A 19,633-nucleotide genomic window follows, 5' to 3' on the forward strand; every position below is an offset into this window, starting at 1 on the left:
TGGTGTCCTTTCCCTACTTTTGTTTAATTTCTACATATCTAAGCTACCTTCACCACCAGAAGGAGTCACTATCGTTTCATACGCCGATGACTGCACAATAATGGCCACAGGCCCAGGCCCACAGATCGATGAGCTCTGCAACAGAATAAACGGCTACCTCCCTGATCTCTCCAGTTTTTTCGCATCGCGAAACCTGGCATTATCACCGACTAAATCCTTCGCGACCTTATTTACAACATGGACGTCCCAAATGTCGACCATTTTGAACATCCACGTCGATGGCACTACGCTACCGACTGTCCTACACCCCAAAATCTTGGGTGTGACTTTTGATGAGGATCTACATTTTGGTGAGCACGCAGCCGCAATTGTTCCGAAAATCTAGAACCGTAATAAAATCCTCAAATCCCTTGCTGGTAGTACCTGAGGAAAAGATAAAGAAACGCTCATTACTACATACAAAGAAATTGGCCAGCCGTTTACGTGCTACGCGTCACCCATATGGTCGCCAAGCCTTAAAATTACTCACTGGAAGAAGCTACAGTCCTGCCAAAATACTGCTCTCAGAATCGCCACGGGCTGTCTTCTTATGTCCCCAGAACACCACCTACATAATGAGGCGAGAATACTCCCCATCAAGGAGAGAAATGAGATGCTAACCAAACAGTTCCTGTTGAATACCCAGAAACCTGGGCATCCAAACAGACATCTGGTTGATGAGCCAACACCGCCTAGGGGCTTAAGGAGTCATCTCCGTAAGCATTTTGAGGAAATACGGCACCTGAGAACCCAGCCGTATGAAGCAAAAAAACACAAACAGGTCCTTGGTGAACTCCACAAACAGGCGTCGGACCTTATGCCCGGTGAATCCAGTACTCAAAGAAAAGTACCCAAAACTTGTAGAAGAGGAACGCATACTCCCCAGGGAAACGCGTGTCACTCTCGCTCAACTTCGTTCTGGATACTGTAACAGGTTAAACTCTTACCTATCCAGAATCAACCCCGCCATACAAAATGTATGCCCCGCTTGCAATGTGTCCCCACATGACACCAACCATCTCTTTAATTGTAATGTGGAACCAACGCCTCTACCTCTCCTTTCATTATTGTCCACCCCTGTTGAAACAGCAAGTTTCCTTGGACTCCCGTTAGAGGATATTGATGACAATTTGTGATCGGTCGCGGCTGTTAGGTGGGGCGAAGCACTGCTACAACAACAACAACATTCTGATAGAAAAAGGGGCAACACTAGGTGCACTAAGGCTTCCAAATGTTTCTGAGTTGAAGGAAGGAAATATTATAGAGCATAAGAAAGTAATAAGAAAATTCACTCATTACAACTGCGTGATATAATGTCCCCTAAGCTCAGAATCTCACGGAACTTTGAAGTGTCCGTTTTGGACAGGACCCACTGAGCAATAGGGGATCCTTATAACGACCTAGACTCAGAGGTCTGGTACACGGATGAATCGAAATTCGATGACGGAAAACGGGAGCTGGCATCTATGGGCCAAACTTCAATAAATCGATACCAATGGGATGTTACCCCACCATATTTCAGGCAGAAGTTCATGCAATAGAGGTATGTGGTAGAGAATGTCTGCGGAGAGGCTCAACATCGAAGAGCATCTACATTATGTCGGAAAGCCAGGCGGCACTGAGTGCCTTGCAATCCTACACAGTTACATCTAAGCTAGTGGATGAATGCACTGAAATCCTTAATGCCCTGGGAGCCAAAAGCAAGGTTTTGTTGCGATGGGTTCCCGGACATCAGGGACATGAAGGTAATGAACATGCAGATTACCTAGCAAAGCAGGGTGCTACATCAGCATTCTATGGTCCAGAGCCCTTTTGTGGACACACAAAAGCACACACCAGGGAAACTATAAGTAATTGGGAAACTAAACAATTCAGACGTCACTGGAATTATTGCCCAGGGCAAAGGCAGGCCAAACTGTTTATACTTACGGCAACGAAAGTATCTGCCAAACTCATTAACCTAGGCAGGGAGGACCTAAGAACTCTTACTGGATACTACACGGGACACTGCGGTCTACGATATCACCTAAGTAAATTAAATCTATCTGATACCCAAATTTGTCGTTTCTGTGAGCTGGATGATGAAACGCCGGTTCACATTCTCTGCGAAGGCAGAGACTATCCCATCTAGGTGGTGGGACTCTTAATCCCTATGTGATATGGAGTAAAAAGCCTGAAGAGGTACATAGATACATCAAGAGCCTCCAGATACAAAATTAGGCTGAAAGGTCGTGCACAATAGATATGCACAAAGGTCGCAGTGCTTCCAGACCTATTAATAATAAATAAATTATAGTACAAATACATAGAAATTTACGATGTGCTCTTTAAAATGTGCGCGCAATGATCCCGAAATAGGCCCCAAGTTATCGCAAATTATCCCGGATGTGCCACTGCTTACTTTACTACAATAACTTCTACAGTAAGGATTCATAAGCAATAAGTCCCATGTGGTGACAGTGTAATCTGTGGGCGGAGACTGTGGCACCGTTCACTGCTGCTTAAAACTCGGTATATATAACCCAGATACCAAATATGATTGACATAAATAAGGCAACCATATATAGAGTCAGAACAATTTAAAAATACTATTCCAGAGAAGGGGAGAGGGTTAAGTATCTACCAAATTTGTACACTCTGTAAGGCCCGAAGACTTAAAAGCCAATATATTCACAGCTAAAAGTAATTGAAAAGTTACCGTTTCCTAGGGATGTAGGACCCGATCGAACTCTTTTTCAATAAAAATATAGCCCGTAGATGCTTTCACACTATTGTGGCGAATATTAGCGGTTCTACACATCACATGCTGCTAGTAAATAAATATACAACAATACCGAAGTAAGCAACCACACACACGTGTAAATAGCGAAGAGAATATTTCACATATATATATTTAGTCAGCAGCTAAGAGCATTAATTATTACTCGCACATACACACGCATATAACTAGAAGACAAACATGAATATCAGATACAAAAAGGAGAAATAAATAAGCAGCTATCTAGACCTTAGAAAAAATATGCGAACGAAGTAACCGAGAGTATAAAAGCAGCGCAAGCTGAGTAATAAGGAATCAGTTTGATTTTATCACGCTATTAATGAAGTACGCGAGTATTGTTATTGTGAAATAAGGAGTTGTAAATAAAGAACATTTTTTCATATTAAAAATTTTAGTTATTTATTCGACAGTTCAGTTAACAGAAGCTGCAAAATAATAAGAAATATCCCTAAATAACACTATTATCTATCTCTGTGTCAAATTTCATCCAAATCTGTGTATCCGTTCCGGCGTGATAAAGTGACAAACCGATTAAAATATTCTTCAAAAGTAACTCTTTTCACATTTTTCTGACTATCTGGGTGCAAAATTTCATACAAATTCAGTAAGCCGTTCTAACCTGATTGACTCACAAAGACAAACCTCTGTATATCCAAACTTATAAACAATTAAATCTTAAAATTTGTTTGAGAGATTTTCAATTTAGTTGTAATTCCAATGGGAATACGATTTAATTTTTTGTTTATGAATCGTGAGGCAATCTAATACAAATATGTATATGTTTGTATTGTACTGTGTTTGGAATTGCCGTGGGGATAATTGGCAGTTCAACCGTTTAGCCGACTAATTGCCAAAAGATATTTTACTGTCAAAGTCAATTTGTGGATGAAAGACATTACTTATTATAAAAGCACTACAAAAGAATAGTTATACTAACTAAATCAAATGGAGAATCTTTGAAAATTTAACTCTTTAGGGTACTTATTAGAATGGTTCTTAAAAGATTAAATCAAAGATTGACCAAAACTAAGGCAGAGCAACGTCTGCCGGATCTGCTAGTATTATATTTATTTAAACTTAAAAATGTGCTTCGTCAACACATATTAAAATAGATTCATAAATGTACACTACTGCAAATAGTATTTCTCCCAAATATGAATTTAATATTCGAAAAACGGCTGTTATTCATATTTTTAATGGATTGCAGTAAATTAATTAAAGATAAAACTGTACATAGTAATAGTTCAACACTTATGAAAATCAATTTTTGTAACGTTATGAGTTTTAAAAACATTTTTCAAAATATAATCAACCAATAAATTGAGAGCAGTCACATACACTGAAAGAAAAAGACTGGTAAAATCAACCGAAATACGAGTCAATTCAACTTAAATTTCTGTCAATTTTTATCCATCGCAACAAAATGTTGAATCAACTGCGCACAAATCCTCGATTCGTAATTGACCGTTTTAGTAGTCAAATGAACAAAAAAAGTTGTTGCTACAGCTTTGTACGAAAGTACCTATGTTGCGGCATTTACCAGGCAGATGAGTTTTCAGTGAGATCTTTTCATGGCAGAAATACACTCGGAGTGCTTGCCGAACAGTGCCGAGGGGCGACCCCGCTTAGGGGTGTGAACCCAGGGTCTTCGGTGTGGTAGGCGGAGCACGCTACCATCACACCACGGCGGCCGCCATATACATACGTAAAAATGTGCATACATACGTACACAGCAAACATAAGTACAAAGTAGAGAGCGCAGTGAGCGTAAAATTCTCTTTGATTTTTGCTCATGTATTGACTGTTGATCGCTGTTGAAATTACCAGTGAGATGAGTTGTGTTAACAAAAAAATCAGTTAGATTGATTAGGAATCAGTCAATTTTACAGAATTTTGTTAACTTAAGAGCGACAATTTCTCTTCTGTTGTAATGACTAAACTAATTTGTTCGCCTGACAAAGAACTCGCTTAACCATAATTCGATCAATTTCATCGAATATCCGTTAAGTCAAGAACAACAGAACCGATTTGTTGATTTTACTAGCACCATTTCTTTCAGTGTAGTGATAAAAACATAAAACTTTAATCAAGCATTTATTTATTTGTGTAATTTAATGGACACAACCATTAGCACTTTTTAGCTCAAAAAACGTAAATATAAACAAAATGATGCAGTAAAAACGAGAATCACCAAATCAGAAAATATTACACGTTTTTTAGATGCACACAATCGAAATTTTTTTTTGTGCGTTCATAAAACGTCCACTTCTGATTCAATGCATTTCAGAGGACAAACGTTCAGGCAAATAAACACGCAACTACATAAATCACAGGAATACGAGTACACTTACTTCGAATAAATAACAATAAATTCAGTCAATAAAATTTTTTTATAAATATTTATTTATTTTTTGCTGCGTAATAATCAATATCTTATGTTCAAATTTATGATAAAAAACACATAGCAAAATAAATGAAAGACAAAATCAAATTGAATTCGCAAAAATAATATTGGCTGTTAACTATTGGCAACTGATCATGGCTGGTTGGGCTATGAAATGGCAAATCTATATATATAAAAATAAAATTCTGTGTGTGTATTACCTGTGGAAACGTATTTCCCACACTTCAATCATCACCAAATTTTGGCTATAGGTTCCTTCGATCAACGGAAAGGTTTTAGGCTAAAAATAATTTGGATTTATAAAAGGGGCGTGGCACCCCCTATACAAATGAAATCTTCGGTACTGCATAACTCTGAAGGTATAAATCCCACAACATTGAAATTCAGTAAGGAATTATATGAGGTCAATCCCTAACACCACCATGAAAATGTGGAATACGGAAAAAGGGGGCGTGGCAACTCCCATGCAAATGGAATTAATGAAAGTTGGTAAGGAGCTATATGACCTTAAACCCTAACACCTCCAGTAAAATGTGGAATTGGGGAAAAAAGGGGCATGGCACCTTCCCTACATATGGGATTTTTCAGAACTATGGCTGCCGTACAAACTTAGGTTATTTTAACACCTAAAGTTTGACTGCATTGTTGACTTTGGCTGTTATTTCTTTTGGACGTATAGTAATCTGTCGCCGTTAAAAAAATTTGATAGCTTCAGTCTATCTACATCTATCTACATATATATATAAAAATCAAATTTTGTGTGTGTTCCCTATGAAAACGTGTTTCTCATACATCAATCATCACCAAATTTTGGCTGTAGGTTCCTTCGATCAAGACGAAAGTTTTACATATTTCAGAATTAAGAATTTTAAATTTAAATGTTTTTGTTTTTTGGCTATGCGAACGAGCAATCTTAGCTCCCAAAAATGATCATGTTAACAAAATCAATGATCGCATTCAAAACCAAACTCCTGGTGAAGTGGCGAATTATAAATCGATCGACACAGTTACAGATGAAGACCAAATTGTGAATTGTCCAATAGAATTTCTAAACTCTTTAGAACCACCTGGAATGCTTGCGCATATATTAACTTTGAAGATTGGCTCACCAATCATGCTTCTTCGGAATTTAGACCCACCAAAACGGTCTAGAAGGTTCATTATAGTCATATTAAATCGTTGCCAAGATGCTCGATCTAGTAACTTAATAATACTTATTACCGGAACGTACCGGATCTATATTCAGCAATGGACCATCAACATCGATTACACCCCCTCAAATCTTCGGGAAGTGTCCTTATCGCTTCAACAACAATAACAACAAAATTGCGCATTATAATCATTGGCATGCCTTTCCTACAAGTCGCAAATACACATAGACATTTAATTTTACACTCGTTCATGCATATGACTTTGTGGGTGAAAATGCACTTCATCTCATACCACCTGTGTGTGCTTGGGCAACAATTCAGCCGTACATATTCGGAATCACGACAACCCAAATGCAACAAAGCACTTCAAATAAATTGAATTTATACGCTTTATTCGAGCTTACAAATACATGACCAAATGCATGCCGAACTATATGTGAGCAATTTTAAACAGATATGTTTATACTTAAGTATATACTATATCTCAAATATACATACATATGAGACATTCCATATGAAAAGATAGGTTGACCTTTCCGATTTTCTTCAAATTCGGAAGACATATAGTATGTGACGTCTAGAATAGTGTGTGAAAATATTTTTTTAAAATTTTGAATATTTTGGATTTTATTGACAGTTGAAAATTTTTGAAAGCTTTTCTTTGAGTTAAAATATCTTTTAAACTATTAATTTTAGAAAAAAATCTTTTACTACAAAAATTCTTTAAAATTATTGAAGTTTATAAAAAAAATTTTATATTCTCAAAATTTTGAAAAATAATATGATTGAAAAATAAAATAAAATTTTTTTTCAGTGTAAAGTAATGAAGGATAGCACCGATTCTCTTTAAAAAAATCTGAAAGAAACTAGAATATGTTCTTAACCTACCATTCAAAATTAAAAGAATGGCTTCTTTTTTGTTTTCGAGAAAAAAAAAATTTGAAAATTTTATGTTGAATGTCGTGGAATGGCTTCAAATAATATTCGATGGGTGCATAAGACTGAATCATGTACCGCACTCTTGGAGAACTGCTCGTGTAGCTTTTCTACCAAAGGCGGGGAAGATCGGTCACGTGTATCCCAAAGACTATAGACCCATTAGCTTAACATCATTTCTGCTCAAAACCTTTGAGAGGCTGATAGATGTGTACATAAAGTCCAACGTGGATGAAAAGCTGCTCTCCACAACACAGCATGCGTACACCAAAGGCAAGTCGGTAGACACCGCATTGCATAGGGTGGTAATAAGCATAGAGAAATCCCTGGAATATAAGGAGTATGCTCTAGGAGTCTTCTTGGACATTGCCGGGGCTTTCAATAATGTTGCAAAATGGGCGATTATGGATGGTCTTAATTACATTAAAGTACATCCTGCCTTAATCAGATGGATCGGCTGCATGTTAAATTGCAGGAAGATTACATCACAATGGGGGTTGTACGAGGCCACGAAATCAGTGGACAGGGGCACGCCGCAGGGAGGGGTGCTATCACCTCTGCTGTGGACACTGGTCATCAACCAACTGCTCAGGCAATTCGATGAGGGACCCGTAAAACTTACGGCTTACGCAGATGACGTTGCAATTGTCATAAGTGGAAAATGCCTTCCAACGATTAGTTCTTTGATGGATCGGGCGCTTCGGGATATTCATACCTGGGCATCTAATGTCGGGCTGAAAGTCAATGCGGAGAAGACGGATATGGTCTTGTTTACAAAGAGGTACAAGGTCCCAAATTGGACCAGGCCTAAGTTAGGAGCGGTGACCTTACAGGAGAAACCTTGCACAAAATATCTAGGAATCCTCCTAGACAGTAAGCTGTCATGGAAGCTCAACGTGGAGGAGAGGGTCAAGAAGGCCTCAACGGCACTCTATGCATGTAAAAGAATGCTGGGGTGTACGTGGGGCCTATCGCCCTCTCTTTCTCATTGGGTTTTTACAGCGATTGTAAGCCCTATTCTATACTATGGAGTTCTTGTTTGGTGGAAAGCCACACAAAAAACAACATACCTCAAAAAATTAGAGGGGGTATGCAGACTATCGATGCTTTGCATTACGGGAGCCCTGAAAACAACCCCGACGGCTGCACTGTATGCCATTCTGCACATTCCACCTGTAGACCTGGTAGCAAAGAACAAAGCGTTAACGACCGCAACCAGGCTCGATGCTTCGGGGCAGCTTGAGCGCCGACCATATGGCCATAGTAGTATAGCGTCCTCAGTCACAAGACGAACAGACTACATGATTCCCTACCTGCACTTTGAGGGAGATCTTAAGGCCACAATAGAGGTGGACGGTTGGCGCAAGGGTGCGCAAATGGCGGACGAGGCGATACATGTGTACACCGATGGTTCCAAAATAGTGGAAGGAGTAGGGTCTGCGGTATACTGCGCTGATCCGGAATTAAGCAGATCCTACAGGCTGCCGGATTACTGTAGCGTTTTCCAAGCGGAAATATTAGCCGTAACCAAAGCAGTAGAAACCCTGGAAGAGAATAGCTTAAGCTGCAACCGTGTTAACTTTTATATTGACAGTCAAGCAGCAATTAAGGCAATAATCTCGCATAGCACAGCATCTAAATGCGTGTTAGAGTGTAAGCAGTCTCTGGAGAGAATCGGGACAGGGAGAAGCATACATCTATATTGGGTCCCAGGGCATATGGGAATAGATGGGAATGAAAAAGCGGACGAATTAGCTAAAAAGGGCGCATCCCTTGAAGCTTGCTCCGTAGACGTCCCAATTAGATTGGGCGAGATTAAGCGAAGGCGAGAGGTGCACATGATCGACCAAGCAGAAAAGGCGTGGGTTCAAGCGCGGGGCTGTAAAGTGTCGAAGATTATGTGTAGGTCTTACAACCTTAGACTAACACAGTTGCTTCTATCATTAAAAAGAGAGGACTGTAGACTCATGACGGGTATTCTGACTGGACACTGCCTTCTGGCGTCACATGCCTTTAAATTAGGCTTGGTCAGTGATAGCAGGTGTAGGAAGTGCGGGTTGGAGGAGGAAACGATCGAGCACGTTCTGTGCTCGTGCCCTGCACTTGCCAGGCTAAGACTCCAGCTATTAGGAGTGATACAGCTGTCAGATCTAGAAGCAGCAAGTGGCTTAAGTCCTAGGAAGCTTCTAGTATTTGCCAAGAGGACGGAGTTATTTTATAACATAGGTCCTGGTTTTTGATAGGGTTTTTCAGTTTGGTCGTTAAAACAAACTTCTGGTAACACTACGGACTCAATCAGTCTATGTGAGGTCCTCATGGACCGGCCATTTCAACCTACCTACCTACCTATGTTGAATAAATCTATGATTTTTACGCACAGTAAGTTTGTGATACAAAAATGTTTACACTATATACTAGGGTTGCCAGATTTTTATTTCGGGTTCTCGGGACAAACCTCAAATTTGAGCCAAATTGCCGGAATTTTAAACATTTTCCGGGACATTTGAAAAATAAGAAACACCTATATATTTGTATGGATTGCACATTCGGTGAAATAATTTTTAGATAGAATTAAACTTTTTAAACTCTTTTATTTATAATAAATATTTTTATAAAACAGGCTAACAACTAATACATTTACTGTGTTTAATGCGAATTCAATATTCTATGGATTCACTTTCCAAACGTTATTTTAAAACACAACACTTCCCCATGCAAAATGAATATTTAGGTGTGCGAAATGTCAAACATTGACAATATTCAGAACCACAGTAGGGATGAATTTTTCTTCTTTACAGAGTTGCATGTAATATGCTAATGAGCTGAATACAATCGAAGCCGCAAATATGGCCATGTTCCGTAGCAGATTATAATTTATTAATTTTGATATTGTGAAAATGCCGGGCATAGCATTTCCCGGCAGGACATTTTAAAATATGTGAAAAATAGGGGATGTCCCGACCAATACGGGACATTTGGCAACGCTCCTATATACCACTTCGAAATGGCATCCATATTGTTAACAGATGTTTTCTACATATATATTTACCTTCTTATTCATTGAAAATAAAAAAGATTGGTCAAACCTATTTTATTTTCTATGAATAAGGCCGTTAATTAATATATAATGCGAAGTCGGGGTAATTCTATCAAAATTACGACACACATGCATACACACGCGTTTAAAATTCTCCGCAGTTTGACAAACATCACATTTTATAACTAATGTAAATCAAAAAAATTTAAAAAATCAGCTGTTTAATAACGCCATCTGTAATGAATTCCACTTATTAATAACGGGAACATGCACTTCAGTTATTTTTTGTTTATTCTATGGCAGTAGTTATTAATTTTGTGAACTTCTTTTATTTATTACCTCATGAAAATTGTTTGCATTTCATAGTCATTTGCTATTTGATTCTTACAAGAAAAGGTTCTTCTCCAAAGCTGCTCGCTGTATTTCTTACAAACTATCGTACATATATACATATTCTGATTCCCAAAAATGCCAAATAAAAAATTTTGTTGTAATCCATTTGAAAAAATGTAGGTAAATCCACACCAGAACTATTAAAAAAACTACCCAATTTGGGGGAATATGTCTGCTTTTGCTGCAGGATTAAAATACTAAAAGATGCTGTACCATCTAAAGAGGTTAGCAATAGTATTATTAAAAGTCCATTGAATGAAACTAAATTTTCCAATGTAAAAACAGGTTCCGAAGTAAATCCATCACCAAATATAAGTTCTGATTAAGATAGTGAAGTGTATACAGGAGGAAATGACGGTTTGGAAATGCTTTTATCTGTAAAGGAAAAGTTTCAAACCATTTCGAATTATTCAGAAACGATTTTTTGGTTGACAATTTCTCCACCAAGTTGGACAGCATACAAACTCCAAAAAGAATTTAATACAACTTATAAGTTAGCTTCTCGTGCGAAAAAAACCCAAAATATGTTTGGATTTGGTTCCCACCCAACTCAAAAAATATCAGGAAGGAAGATTTTCGAAAATGATATTTCCGTAGTCCAAAATTTTTATAGGTCAGATGATATTAGTCGACTTATGCCTGGGCAGAACGATTGCGTATCTGTAAGACAAACGGACGGAAAAAAGTCAAAAATTCAGAAACCATTGGTCTTGTGAAATCTGAAAGAAGCTTATGTCGAATTTGAAAATATGTATCCTGATTTAAAAGTTGGATTCAGTAAATTTGCCGAACTACGTCCTAAGGAATGTATTTTGGCCGATGCTGCTGGAACTCACACAGTATGTGTTTGTAAAATTCATCGAAATTTCAAAATAATGATGGATGCTTTAAAAGATATCTCCAACTAAATTTCTATTCAAACATACGAAGATGTCTTACGTGAGATGACTTGTGAGAAATTCGAACATAATTGTCAACTTAGAAAGTGTAATTCTTGTTCAGGTTTTGAAGGAATAAGTATTGAACTTGGAAAAGTATTTGAAGTAAATAATATAAAAATATTAGAATTTTTACAATGGACCAACACAGACCGTTCTTCTATAGAAACAGTGAATAAAGATACTCATACGTTTATTGGAATGCTGAAAGGCGATGCATCAGTACTTTTAACACACAATTTTATAGCCAAGAGCCAAAACAAGTTCTTCAAAGCACTCAAACTTCAATTAAAGAAAGGCGAATTAATAGTAGTTGGTGACTTCTCTGAAAATTTTACTTTTCTGGTACAGAACGCCATTCAGGATTACCACTGGAATAGCAATCAGGTTACAGTTCACCACTTTGTTGTTTATCGCGCAGAAAAGGATAAGAATAAGAGATTCACCTTTGAGAGCTTTGTACTCATCTCAGAGTGTAATATCCATGATACCACTGCTGCTTATTTATTTCAAAGGAAAATGATTAATTGGCTTAAATCAAAATATAATAACGACAATGTTAAAAAAATTTACTACTTTTCAGATGGCACAGTTTCGCAATATAAAAATAAATACAATATTATTAATTTAATGTATCACTTTCAGGATTTTAATATAAAAGCGGAATGGCACATTTTTGCCACATCGCTTGTGATGGAATCGGTGGTACTGTTAAAGGATTTGTTCGACGAGAAAGTTTACGCCGTCCTGACTCCACACCAATTACTACCCCAATTGAATTTTTTAATACTGTCAAAAATGAATTTAAAACAATGCAATTTGGCTTCTGTTCCAAAGCTGATTACCAAAAAGAAAAAGATTTCCTAAAGGATCGTTTCGCTTCAGCTGTTCGAATCAATGGCATACGGTCATTCCACAGCTTTATACACTTTTCAAGCAACGAAATTAAATGTAAGGTTGTATCGACTTGTAATGAGAGCGATTGTAAAATTTTTAAAGTAATAAAATCTGGCCGAATTTAAAATATAGACTACATTTTCATAATATCTATGACATTTCGAAGTGTTATATAGTGTAAAAATTTTTTTATCACAAACTTACTGTGCGTAAAAATCGCAGATTTATTCAACATAAAATTTTAAAATTTTTTTTCTCGAAAACAAAAAAAAAACATTCTTTTAAATTTGAAGGGTAGGTTAAGAACATATTCAAGCTTCTTTCAGATTTTTTTAAAGAGAATCGGTGCTATGCTTCATTACTTTACACTGAAAAAAATTTTATTTTATTTTTCAATCATATTATTTTTCAAAGTTTTGAGAACATAAATTTTTTTTATAAACTTCAATAATTTTAAAGACTTTTTGTAGTAAAAGATTTTTTTTTCTAAAATTAATAGTTTAAAAGATATTTTAACTCAAATAAAAGCTTTCAAAAATTTTCAACTGTCAGTAAAATCCAAAATATTCAAAATTTTAAAAAAATATTTTCACAAACTATTATAGACGTCAAATACTACATGCCTTCCGAATTTGAAGAAAATTGGAGAGGTCGACCTATCTTTTCATATGGAATGCCTCATATGTATGTATATCTAAGTAAGTAGCAGTTAACAATTATGCCGATACATCAAAGTAACGACAAAAGTTTATGAACACAAAACATTGGTTAAGCTGAAAATTCTGCAGTGCAATAAGGCTGTTCACAAAAAGCCAACAATTTCGCATCGATGTACATATGTCGAACAATAAAAGCAACAATTATAAATGAACATTGTTTCACTAAAGACAAAGCAACCAACAATTCATTTACCAAAGGTATTTTCAAATCCATTTTATAGAAAAATGTACACAAGTGTGTGTGGAATGGCTGCGACCCAGGTCACTGAAGTAGCTAATGAAAAGCCGATTTGATCCCATACAACTATTTTGAACGTACTGATTGCTACATTGGTTATGTGCCTACTACAACTAGTCCGAGTTGTTTATAAATCAAAAATATTTGACATTCCTTTTTCCCACATATTATCCACATCTTCCAAAAAGGTGCTTCCCGAAGAATTTCAAACGTGTTCTAGCCACAGCCGGCAGAATTTGCACAGAAAGTTCTCAACATTCTCTTTTGCAATTACGTCTTTACAATTTGCAGTGGTCATTATCTGGTATATACATATTTTCCACATGCGTGCCTAAAGTCCAATGAACAGTACAGGCCTCTTATAAGCTTATGAGTTTCTGCCTTAGATCTACTCAGTATATTCCTTGTCATTCCTTCATTGTAGCCTGACCATGTAGCTCTGGAAATCAAACAGCCCGTGGTGCTCTTCCACTTTTAATGGGCTTTGTTCACTTAAAAAATACAAATTTCCCCCCTTGGTTTTCCTCATGGATACGCCTACTTCGAAGCTTGTTATACCCTCACCTCCTTCCGCTGAGCTACTACATGTAGACTCATCAGCCATGTCATTTCCTTCGGTTCACGTCCCAGAACCCAAAGAACGGATGTTTCCACAGTGACGGTTAACGCAGATATAAGTTGCTTACATGCCCCTATTATTTATTATGTACCGGACCTCGAATAATTTGAAGGCCCTGCGAGTTGCGAGGACTTTTGCTTGAAATACACTAAACGGCATTTTTAATAATGCACAAATCTCTAGGGAATGCGAATAGATTACAGCCCATAGACCTGAGTCCATTTTGGGCCATCAATGTAGATACGTTTACCGTTATTTGCTGAAGCCGTGCCCCTCTTTCAATCATTCCTACTTGGAATGATAGCGTTAACACACGCCCACAACCTGCAGCTATCGGCGATAGTTATCTTTTTCAGTATTAAAAGATGCCGTCCAAAGTAAAATAAGGATACTGTCATGCCCTTTCTGAGTATCCTTCCAGCATCGAGATTAGCCAAGTCTCGGTGCGCTGAGCATTCTATAGGTTGTTGAGGTTTTTGTTCTAACTAAGAGCTTCCCACTACACTATACAGCCATACGTCAGCCCTGGTCGTACATCTTCCTCTACAGCCAAAGCACCATCCATGGTCTGAGACCCCATTCCTTACCGAATATTGCATTGCAGGCATAAAAAACAATTGAGGTCATCCATACCCGTTCCTCGATGCACGCATTTAGTTGAGTTTAAAATCGTTTCTTAGTCCCAGATATGTGTTTGATGCTACTTGATATAGTTAACTGCTGGCCTTGGTAATGCAAAGGAGTGTGATTTGTACTTCCTTGTGAAGAGTAGTAGTTCCTTCTTCTCCTGACTTAACCTAAGGAGACATTCCTATGCCCACCTACTTACTATTGCCGACGGTCTTTCTACGATTTTACTTATCACGGCAGAAAATGGACCCGATACCAGGACATCTATGTATACTTGTATAGATATATTTGTAAACGAATTGTAATAAAATAACAAGCTACCATTTTGCCACGAAAAATTTGCTGACTAAACCCGGAATAGTCTGAAAAAATTGAAAAAGTCCTTTGTCCACAGTTTGACCAAAACGTGTATACGAGCAGTACAACTAGTAGTTGCCAACTAAGTATTTAGTGCGATTGAATGCATGGTTAAATACCCATATCCATAGGTATCTATGGATATATGAACGTAAATGCTTTACCATTATTATGTATTGAAGTACACAAATGCAAACAGTCTACTTGTCCATTGTAAATCGAAGCTTTCCGATATGAAGCATAGGCACTTATTTAGCACTCAACCACATAAATTGTTGTAATTAAAGGGAATTTTTGAAAGCACTCATATTCGTCAGCACGCAGACTTTGTTGGGGGAATGTAAAAGTACAATGGAACGTACAAAAGTAATTACGTGAGATAGGTTTTCTTTTTGTTAGAAATGTGTGGTACGTATGTATGTACGTATGTATATATGTATATTTTTCTCTGAGGTATATGGAAATTTTTTAAATCAAATGAAAGCCAAATTTTTCTAAGACACAGAATAATAACACAAAAGACTCCAAATTGGCTAAAACAGAAAACTCAATGCATTGTGGTTTGATTCTGAAATTATCTAATAGGTGGTGTAAGAAACTGTTGGGGACTTCGTCTGAGTTTTTTTAGAAATTTAACACAGAATTACAACAACATGTACTACTTTCGACTCGTGATACCTGATCAGATGTAGGGCTCATAATCACAGATAAATGGTTACTAGAGTGTTTGAGAAGAAGATTCTCTGCAATATTTTTAGTCCTTCCCATTGACTCACCAACAAGTTTTATGATGAGTTGAATGAACTGAACGTGTGTCCAAGGAAACTATCAGTTTCAAAAGGTTTGGACCCTCAAAAAATTTTGGATATATGCTATGGTTCGACATTGTAGGGAAAGAGGTTGTTTTGGTCACTTCAAATACAAAACACACTTTGGTTTTTTTGTATGAGTGAAGCGGGGATTGCCCTTATTGCTTTAAATGTATGAAAACATTTATTTGAAGCAATTTTTAATTTATAATTTATTTAATAATTTGGGAAAAATTTAAACAACGTGACATCAGGATTGACAAGGCGAGAGCTGTTTCGATTATACCTTGTAAATCTCTCCAAAGCCTCTTCTCCCGGGAGTGGGATTTGAACCCGTACTCCTACGATAGTTGAAGTGTTTGGTTTTATCGGTGTTCAGTTTGGATATGAAAGAGTAACCTAGTACAAAAAGCCGATCTAAATTGCATTACATAAACGAGAGTGTACTTCGAAATTCTGCTTTCCTCTTCCACATTAACATGCACATACATATGCAGCTATGCAACGCCCTAGGATAGGGAAATTTAAGATTTGTCTATCTTCTACTATACATATATCGCAGTAAGATGCAAGCACAGGCAAATCCAAAATTTACTGCGACATCTTGCAACAATTGCCTAGAAAATAGTGAAGAAGGCCTGAAGTCACTTTATGTATGTAAAAGAATAATGGGGTGTACGTGGATGCTATGGAGTACTTGTTTGGTGGACATATACACAAAAAAGGAACCTACCTCAAATAATTAGAAGAGGTATGGAGGCTACCAAAGCATAGCAATACTAAATTCCTAAAACTAACGCCGATTGCTGCACTATATGCCATTCTCCACGTCCACCTGTAGACTGTGGGCAAAGAACAACTGCAACGGCCATAGAAGTACGGCATTATCAATTGCAGGTTGAATAGACTATACGATTACCTATATGCGCTTCAAAGGGGCTCTTAAAGACACAATAGAGGTGGATGGTGGGCGCAAGGCTGCCACAAAGGGCGCACAAGGCGATACAAGTGTACACCAATGGTTCCAATGTAGTAGAAGGGGTAGAGTCTGTGGTATTAAAAAACGGATGAACAAGCTTAAAAGGGCGCATTCCTGGAAATTTGTCTGTCATCTCATATAGACAGCTATTTTTACAATGGAATGCTTAAATTTAATAAAAATTTTAAAATCACTCAATACAGTCGCTTTAACTTTTTGTGAATTCAATGTTTTGACCAAACAAAAGTTCTGCACCTAAATTCGTACATGGCGTATGAGTAACTTTTGCAGACATACAAAATTTTTCGCACCACCCGGTGGCGTACGTAAAATTGAAAAAAAAATTTTTAAATTCTTAGTTCTGAAATATGAAAAATCCTCCTCTTGACCGAAGGAACCTATAGCCAAAATTTGGGATGATTGAAGTGTGGGAAATACGTTTCCATAGCGAACACACACACACACAGTCGTACCCACTGTTTTGTTCAGATATGAGATTCGTGACTTATTTGGTTTTGTTGACTTTCCGACAGGGTGGATAAATGATGCATATTCTCGAGAACGAAAATCGACACTGATGATGGCACAACGCCGAAACCGGTTTGTCTCGAAACTAAATTTGACAAGGGATGACGGAAAATCGTTCCAATATATATTGATTGTCATAGCTATCTCATGTAGACAACAAGAAAATTGAAACTTTCTGTGAGGATTACCGATCTGTTATTTATTTGATATTTCTCGAAAATTCCTCTAAAGCTGATCTTTGTTTTCTGCATTACATATCTTTCACAACCGATTATTGGAATATTACGAATGGGATAAGATTATCGCTCAGCTCCATACATGACAGTCCTTCCCTTAAGTGTTTTTATTGATATTTCCATTTAGCAGAGTGAGTTTCAACTAAATAGCTTACATGACTTAAAAGAACCACCCGAATATTTATACAAAAGCCTTTAGAATATAATACGTCACGTACATCAACTTTTATTTTTTATTTGTATTTGTAAAAGGGAATGTATAATCAACTTTCAAGTATTCAAGAACTCACCTCAATATCGCCAGTATCAGGATGCCGCATAACGAATGCCGAAGGTACAATACCTGGAATTTCCTGTTGCGGTATAAATAAGAGTGAATGATGGAAAAGCGCATTCAATAGGAGACTCATTATAACAACCGGTTTATATTTGCCAAATTTGTCGACAAGGAAACCTGCAGGTCAGTAATAGAAAAAAAGAGAAACATATAAATTGTGTATGTTTTAAATAAAGTAGTGATCAAGTTGAGTTGACTGAGTTTAAGGAAGGTATATAATTTAGTTTTCAAAATAATATAAAATATATAAAATGCAAAATGGTTTAATACTTTGATTTGAAATACTGAACAACACAGAAACCACCCAGATATGTCGAAAACGGGTTTTTAAAAAACTCGACACCAGTATAACTCTATTTACGGTAAATCTGCTACGAAACGCTGCTATATGAAGAGTGATAGATAACCTTGTAGCTCCAACCCCTACAATGGTCCCTTACATTTCGCAGATCGAAGGCTCTTGAAACGGCGAAAGCATACAAGGCGTGAAGACAGTTCTCAACGCAGTCCCAAGGGAAAGCAATTTCATGTTCTGGGAATCGCCTTGCGAAGAAGTGCTTGGAAATTTTGGCAGCCAAATCAGTTGAGCAGAAAGAGATGAACACTTTTGCTGTAGGGCGACTTATTATTTCCATTGTCCACTCAGTCTAAAGTAGCTATCTGCAGCGAAAATTTCACTAAGGGCAACGTTGTGCCATCGACTGACTTTGAAGCGCAATTTTTGGGCAAGTTTTCTTTCCTGAATATTTAAACAGAACATGTATGATTGTAATTCCAAATTTTCTCTAGGGATATAGCTACATACATCCGAGCTTCTTTCAATTACTCTTGATGGACATAAATTCGAAACAGCGAAGATCTTCATCTGGGAACAAGCATCAAAATAGCAACAAAATGTGCAGCCCATAAAACAGACGCATAATCATTCTTAGGCCTGGTTTTTCAGTAGAAGTTCAACTCAGTTTTGCAGTTAAACTACGCTTAAACTTATTCTGCAGTTTTTCAGTCTACTGTAACTGAAGTTTGAAGAAGGGTTAAACTCTAGTTAACCTCTCAGTTATTTGCGTTCGTTTTAAATGGCATCGAATATACCCAACAAGCCTTTGGGCTTGAGTACGATTATAGCTCATGTTGATAACGAGGCATACTTCTTAAATCTTAAGAGTTGTTTCGAAACAACGGCTAAACTAGAGAATCATAGCGTACTCAGAAAAAAAAAATTTTTTCATACAGCAAAAATGCTATTACATGAAAAAATGACAATTCCCCAATTGTGGCTCTCTAGCTGAACTCAAATGTAAGATCTCAATGCTACGGTAATTTCACGAAAATAAAATAAAATATATCTAATTTAGTTTTGATAAATTACGCTTCATTACTGCTATCAATCAGGTGTTTATTTTTCACAATAAATAGCTGTTGGCTTTGATGGTAACACCTTGGAAATGTTTTTTTCAACTCCACCTCAACTCGATATCCATTGTAGGATGTCAACTGGAGAAATGTGTTGAATATTCATTTGAAAACTGTACATTTGTCAAAGTCTCTCAAAGGTTGGATAATAAATTGATAGTGATAATAACATTGGAGAGAACTCCAAATTTTAC

At 37.0% G+C, this 19,633-nt stretch overlaps 1 protein-coding gene across 10 annotated transcripts in view; it reads right to left on the bottom strand.

The window, feature by feature from the left end:
• Positions 1–19,633, bottom strand: part of LOC137240910 (uncharacterized) — a 190,587-nt gene that overhangs the window by 91,247 nt on the left and 79,707 nt on the right. For all 10 annotated transcript variants that reach the window (XM_067767865.1, XM_067767864.1, XM_067767863.1 and 7 more), the window contains one exon: positions 17,980–18,143. In XM_067767865.1, coding sequence (XP_067623966.1) covers positions 17,980–18,143 — 164 coding nt within the window. The remainder of the gene's footprint in view (positions 1–17,979; positions 18,144–19,633) is intronic.

Source organism: Eurosta solidaginis, chromosome 2 (assembly GCF_040869045.1).
Source record: "Eurosta solidaginis isolate ZX-2024a chromosome 2, ASM4086904v1, whole genome shotgun sequence".
NCBI lineage: Eukaryota > Metazoa > Arthropoda > Insecta > Diptera > Tephritidae > Eurosta > Eurosta solidaginis.